General features: G+C 41.5%; 1 protein-coding gene across 1 annotated transcript; it reads right to left on the bottom strand.

The window, feature by feature from the left end:
- Window positions 1-846: 846 nt before the first annotated feature.
- On the bottom strand, window positions 847-2,708 carry LOC9660046 (cytokinin hydroxylase). Its single transcript, XM_002969579.2, has 5 exons — window positions 2,411-2,708; window positions 2,125-2,351; window positions 1,814-2,055; window positions 1,400-1,766; window positions 847-1,344 (listed from the first exon to the last, which is right to left on the bottom strand). The coding sequence occupies exons 1-5, from the start codon at window positions 2,679-2,681 to the stop codon at window positions 919-921; spliced, it is 1,533 nt and encodes a 510-aa protein (XP_002969625.1). The 5' UTR covers window positions 2,682-2,708; the 3' UTR covers window positions 847-918.
- Between the last annotated feature and the right edge of the window lie 4,408 nt (window positions 2,709-7,116).

The raw sequence follows: 7,116 nt of genomic DNA on the forward strand, positions 1-7,116 counted from the left end.
AAAATCCTCAAATCCCTACACAAACCTAGCCATTTTGGATTTATTGGATAGATTATAATGTGGCACCTCTTTTACAACAAAAATCAGCTCAATCAACTCTATATCCTGCAAGAATTCTTGGTCCAAAGTCCATAGATCAAATCACCCAAAACTTCAACTTTCAGTTTTCATTCCTCTGGGACGTTCTTTTTGCAGATTCAAAGGGTGAACAAGCCAAGAAGTCACTCTACCATGTCTGAAGAGAGGTATGTTTTGACCTTGAAACCCTAAAATATACTATATATGCTTGACATATTCCCATACCAAGCTCCTTCCATCTTCATTTGCAAGCCAGCCTTGAAGCTCTCTCCATTTCATTCAGTGGTATGCTTCATACGAATGACTAATGTCTATAAGCAAGAAAAGACCTACCAAGAGCAATGAAGGTAAGACCTCGACTTCCACTTGACAAGGTAATGCTTCATCAGCTCTTCTTCTGCCTTCTTGCCTTCCTCCGTCTTCCTTCTCCGTGAGAGTGCATGAAACTCCTGTTAGTGCTTCCCTCCCAATATTGGCGTGACTCACTGTTAAACAAAATCTTTGCCGGTTTACTTTCCTAATAGCCAATCTGGCATGGCGTTTTGGACGAGATTCTCGCTGCTCGAAGCGCGAGATCAACCCATCTAGAACCCGTCCTCCTAACTCCTAAATCCGCCTAATCGCCTGGCCCCTTGACACCAAACCGCGTCTCGCTCTAAGCCGAGTTCACTCGGTGGTGGATGAAAAAATGCAGAAACCTCTGTTGGAACCTCGGGTTCCATCGCGATGGTTCTAAACGTTTCTGAGGTACTATGAAAGAGCAAATGATTTATCAACCAGTTTGGTTCAAGAACTCCAACAAACATAACTTTTATAAACTCGTAATGCCACGAACATGCATCACATTTTACTGAGTACAAGCGGCACTCCATGGATAGGCTTCAAGCCAAACTTCATCGCAGGATTATGGCGGTAGTTCGGTGAAAGCCGGAACGAGAATCGCTGTAGTATCATAGCCAGAATGACTTTGGCTTCGATCATCGCAAACGACTGGCCCACGCACACCCGCGGCCCAAACGAAAACGGCATGAAAGCATTTGGATGCTTGCACGCGCTTGAGATCCCATCTTTGAAGCGATCAGGATTGAATTGGCCTGCATCTTCTCCCCAGAGCTCCTTATCCTGATGCAATCCAGCGATTGGAAACGACACAGATACTCCTTTTGGAACGTGTAAATCTTGCAGCCAAGACTCCTCCATACACTCCCTGGTCATCTCGATTGCTGGTGGATACAGCCGCAGAGTTTCGTAAAGGATCATTCCCACCTGTTCAAGAATCAAGATGTTAAGTTTTGGAATTAGGAGATATTGATTGACTTACGAGCTTGAGCCTGCTGACACTCTCGCCATCAGGAATCTCATTGCCACATACTTCGTGTACCTCAGCACGGGCGCGTTCTTGCCATTCAGGATAGCCTCCCAGTAGCATCAAAGTCCAGGTTAGTAAGGTCGCTGTGGTCTCATGCCCCGCAATGTAGAATGTCTTGCATTCCTCTATCAGATCCCTGCTTGTGAAATTACTGCTGCTGTCACACTCCTTTAGCATCAGTCCGAGTAAGTCATTCCCGTATGTATTGCTCCCCCCTGACTTCACTGAGTTCCGACGCTCGTCTATGATCCCAGTGATCAGAGAATCCAACTCCTGATGAAGCTTCCACATTCGGAGGTTGATTGGAAGTGGGAGAAACCTGTAAGCAAGTGAATATGATTCAGTTCAATAGATGATCGAGCATACCTGAAGCCTGGAATCCACGAAAAGCTGACGAGTTTGGGCAGTAGCTCTGGGATTTTCTTAGACAATATCTCAAAAACTCTCTGGCCTTTGAGATAGCTAGTTCCAAATGCTGTATGGGAGATAACGTCTCCTGTGAGCTTACGCACCTCTCCAGAGATTTCAATCTCGGGATTCTGCTCCATCGTAGCTTCACATTGATCAAGCATGCGAGATGCGCACCCTGCGATTGTACCGGTCATTTGCTGTGTACAGGAGAATCAGAAACACTTATCAGCCAGACTTCATTGGAAGATAATAGTATGAATACCCACTTTAATACGTTCATGAAAGAATGCCGGTGCTACGAGTCGGCGGTGATGACTCCATTCCTCTCCAGTAACAGAAACTAATCCACGACCAAGGAACAAGTTCGCCAACCGCAGCCCGGCCTCCGATTTATCAAACTGAGAAAACTTCTTAGACAAAACCTCCCTTACGATCTCAGGCTCCGAGACCGATATCCTTGGCTCAGTTCCCCACCAGAACACAAATCTCTTCCCTGGACCATGATCATCAGGAACGAAGCTTTGAGATTCATCAGGGATGACAAGAACATACCATATTGCTTCCGCCATTTGAGCAACGCAGGATGTACCCGATGGAAAATGTCGTGGCTGAAACTCTCCATGTCGTGATCCTTGATGGCGCTCCTCATGTTCTGGATTTCAGCTATTTGGCCTACCATGAATCGGGGTGGAGGCCCCTGAATGCCCTCCTTCTTCAGCTGCGCCGCGATCGCCCTGGGGCGCCACCAGTAGACCGTCACGAATCGCCATAGCGCTGCAGTGAAGAGGACGATGCAAATGCTCAAGATCCATCTCCCTTCCATTTGCTGGACTAAGGGTAAAATGTGTGGGAGATGTGCCAGGTGGGCGAGTGCATTTAAGCCAAGCAGATGGAGTGTTGTACAAGTAAGGATCTATCCTTAAGAAACTACTTGGAACTTGTAGCGTTACACTGTTACTCATTCGTTTGTGGTGGTTTGATTGGACGACATCCCAAGTACGTCAATTTCAAACCAGAATTTTAAACTGTTTATAATACTGTTTGGATATGGATACACTCAGTATACATATATTTTTCTAGCCATTGGATTGCAACAGCATAGTTTAAAATGGCATTGTGGAATAGATAAGACTGCCACAGTGGATCACATTCCATGGGCTTGCATTGCTTCACCAGCCACTGCACCATAGAAACTACCCCTGCAAAATCAGTGATCCACTTTGAATTGAAAAGAGATGGAAAACATATATCTTAGATGTACCACCACCGCTAACACTGCATTTACCAACTGGAATTGAAGTCCATCAATGGCTTCTCTCACCCGTGGGGTGTCGCTCAGATGGCAGGGATTGTCGGGGCAGAGTTACACGCTGGGCCTCAACAACGTGGTGGAGCATCGCAACAGGGTTGAAAGTGTGATGGGATCACCAAGAAGACGATCACCCTCCCAGACTGTGACGACGATCACCACCACCCACAACAGTGCAAAGTCTTCAACGGTGAGTGGCAGACACAGTGGCAGCCACAGGGAAAGAATGCCTTCAATACGCTTTAAAATGATACAAATTTGTTTAAACATTAACTCTACTTGTTTTAGACAAAGAATCCTCACACTGGAAAGATGAAAGTGATCCATTGAAAAACATAGTTTTTCATGTAAATTGCAAGATGTCCACAACACCGGTTGAGCTTGGTGTTATACTCTCTAGACAGGTCCTTGGAAAACTAGAACCATCCAGTCTGGTCCAGTCTCATTGCATATAGTCAATGAGTGTTTTTTAAAGCACCACCTAAGCACTATCGTTCTTGAGGAATGAAAACTCCATGCTGTAGATGTGCAGGCCTTGAGCAATCTAGTAGAATTCTTTTGCCCAACAATTCAGTTTCCAGCACAATGCAATTCAAAACCTTTAGTGTTAAAAAACACAGCACAATTGCAATATTAGTAATGTTGCAATCAAGTGAGTTTTCACAGTAATTTTAAGAAGACAAAACAACAAAATAGTGTGAAGATTTGTTGTTGTATTTTTAACAAATTGTTCCATTTTCACAAAATAATCAAAAATTCTCATTTGGACTTTGGTAAACTGTTAACTTATTGTGACAAGTGCACTAAAAAATGTAAGAGATAGAAAAAATGATAAATTGAAAATTCATTAGTGCTAATATTTAGATTTCAAGATGATGCTAAACCCAATTTAGCATCACATTATCAAGAAAAGTCAATGTAGTTTCACAAAACTCAAAACAACCCATGCAAGTTGAACAAATGCAGAATATTTGTTGTTGTTTTGGAAGTTGTGATATGCATTACATATTTGCTCCAATACATTAATTATAATATTTTGTACTTAGTGAAGGATATTAGTAGTAGCCACAACCACACCATCAACATCCACTATAATATATAATTTTTGATCGAGTTTGATGGAACACAAAATAATCTAATATTAAAAATAAAGTAGTTATTTGTTTTCTAAATTTTTAGTTAACTATTTTACATATAAAGATTAAATATAAAATTTTAATGTTGCAGATCACTTTGAAATTAGTAAAAAATAATCACTTCAAAATTTTGGATAAGTTTATTTTAAGTTTTTCATCATTGTAAATGTAGTTATACAGCATACAAAATTAATTATGCAAAAGTTATCCACCATAGTACTTGAACATATGCACTTTTCATAAGTTGTGAATAATTTATTTCTCAAAACCAAGCTCATACAAACCAAATATAACATCATTGCTATTTGTGAACCAAAGTATCAAGCCAAAAGTTTAAACATCTATAATAATAAAGAGGAGTTGCTGAACTTTTTATCCAGCCAATAGCATGGGGGTAACTATCAAAAAGTTATTTTTTTAACCACGTCTTAATGAATAATCATAGTAATGTTTGCTCTTAGCCAATGAAAAGTGGCCAATTGCATAGGGCCCAATAGAAGAAGGTGCTATGATGCATGTCACGTGCAAAGTGTTGATCAGTGGAGATTAGCTGCTGTATCATCTGGATCTTGATAGTTCCCTCTAACGAATTTGATAATTTCCTTTGAGGAAGCACAGCTTTATAATTATTTCCTCAATTTGCTTTGTCTGCACCAAAGGGGCCAAAAGTTTAAACATAAGTGTAATAAAAGACTAAGAATCAAGCATTATCTTTTTTATTGCATCTGTACATAATCTAAGGCCTACTTGGCTTGACTTTCAAATATATTCATTTCGTTTAATGTAATCTTTTACATTATAACCTAACCTAAGTACATTTTAACCGTTAGATCATAAAATATGCTAGAATATACCTAAAAGTGTTTTTAAAGGTTTATAAATTACAAACATAAGATTAATCTAAATGTATATGTTAGAATATCCAGGCATATTCTAAATGTATTGGAATTTTTTGTAGAACCGAAGGTTGATGCCACTCTCACTAATCCTGTCCAGAATGCATCTTGTTTCCTCTTAGCTCTTGTGCATTCCTGATTTGTGAGCTTGGATCCTCCCTCCTTTCTTCTCTTTCTCCCCTTTTTTTCCTTCTCATCACAGTTTAAAAAACTCATGCAGAGTTGTTTTTCTTCTTTTTTTTTCCTCAGTGCCGATCAGGGTAATCTCATTGGTGAGTGAGTGAGAGAGCTAGACAGGATCCAATCTTTCTTAGTAACATCACATCAAGAAGAAAGAGGAAGAAGAAGAAGAAGAAGAAGAAGAAGACATGGCTTCTCCAAGGCGATGCTCCATCCTCCTTTAAATGAAAGCGTTTGCTGCCAGGGATCGATCTACTCGGTCACACTGGAGGAGCTCCAGAATTCAATGCAGGACGAGTTCATGAAGAACATCACTCCTTATGATTACCTTTTAAGAATAGGTGTTGCAGCAGCTGCCGCTGCGCGATGTCTGGCGGATGAGAGCAGTGTGCAAACGGTGGCGGGAATTGATCGACTCCCCAGGGTTTGGCGTGCGGCACGCACAGGCAAGCATTCCAGCAGCTGTTCCTTATGTTCTTGCAGGCACGTTGTGCGGAAGGATGTTCAGGGGCAACCCATTTAACAACAGCAACGCCTTCAACTGGATAGAGATGGTGCCCACAGGGGGGTCTCTTATAGGAAGTGCTGGTGGATTGCTCTGCTTTTTGAAAGGGAACCAGGTCCTAGTAGGCAATCCAGTCACTGCCAGATCTCAGGGCTAAAGGGCTGATTTCATCCTCTTACATGGGCATCAGTCAAGACTTCAAGGAATACACAGTCTGCTTTGTAAAAAGTCGTTCTTGTGAAGAAAAAAAAGTTGAGATCAGAGGTACGGTGAGAAGTGACTACACAATGTTTACAACAGCTCATGTATACAACTCGAGACTGGGATGCTGGAGGGCTGCTAGCACACCATTGGGATGGTGTCAGTGGGAGAATATGGGGGAAGTGGTGGGCAACGCTACTTTGTATTTGCTTTGTGGTCACTACAAGAATTTGAATGATCCAGAGTATGTCGGTCTGTTCACTTTGGATTTGGAAGGGTTGAGGTTTGAATTAAAGCAGACTTGGCCATGGGATGAGCGGCTACACAGGAATTATGGTGTATTTGTTTCCTGCCATGGTCGGACAGGTGTGTTGTGCTGCACTCAATTCAAAAACAGGTATATGCAAGGAGAAACAGGTGGTGATGGTGGAGGTGAAAATCTGGCTAAAGGTGTTGGTAAAGAATGCAATGCTATTTGTTTGAATGGAGCTGTTTTATTTGTGGAGGAGAAGTCTTTATCTACAGCCATTTTGAATTTATCTACTACAGGGAAAGCAGTTGCTTTCCCATTTCAGATAAATTCCGATCTAGCAAATTTCGTAAAATTTACACCTTCGCTTTTATTACCATAACTTGTGTTGTGTTTCTTTTCATAATATGAATTACTTAGTCTCGTCTATTACTTTTATTTTCCTACTTGGGCAATTTCACGAGCGCTGGGCCAAGCGCCCGACACGAATGTGTGAGGTATCTCTCTCTTTGTTTCTCTCGCTCCTTCTAGGGTTTCCTCCCTAGTGCTCCTGATGCATGCTCTGGAGCTCTGTGCTGCTTGTGATCAATAGCTCATCTCGTGTGATCTGTTTATCCTCCTCCTTTCTTCTCTTTCTCCCCCTTTTTTTCTGCAAAAGTTGGAGACTTGATCAAGAGAGAAGCACCTGATATCAGTATACAAAAAGAAAATGGAGGAATAAAATCATGTCAATAATATAGGATACTTACAGTTTAGAAAATGTTGTTTCTTTTAATTTATT

The sequence above is a fragment of the Selaginella moellendorffii genome, unplaced genomic scaffold (genome assembly GCF_000143415.4).
Source record: "Selaginella moellendorffii unplaced genomic scaffold, v1.0 SELMOscaffold_12, whole genome shotgun sequence".
Classification (NCBI taxonomy): Eukaryota; Viridiplantae; Streptophyta; class Lycopodiopsida; order Selaginellales; family Selaginellaceae; genus Selaginella; species Selaginella moellendorffii.

Coding starts and splice junctions, on each gene's coding strand:
- LOC9660046 (XM_002969579.2), bottom strand. CDS start 2,681: ATGGAAGGGAGATGGATCTTGAGCATTTGCATCGTCCTCTTCACTGCA. Junction 1,767..1,813: donor TCGTGGATTCCAGGCTTCAG/GTATGCTCGATC, acceptor ACTTGCTTACAG/GTTTCTCCCACTTCCAATCA. Junction 1,345..1,399: donor GTGTCAGCAGGCTCAAGCTC/GTAAGTCAATCA, acceptor ATTCTTGAACAG/GTGGGAATGATCCTTTACGA.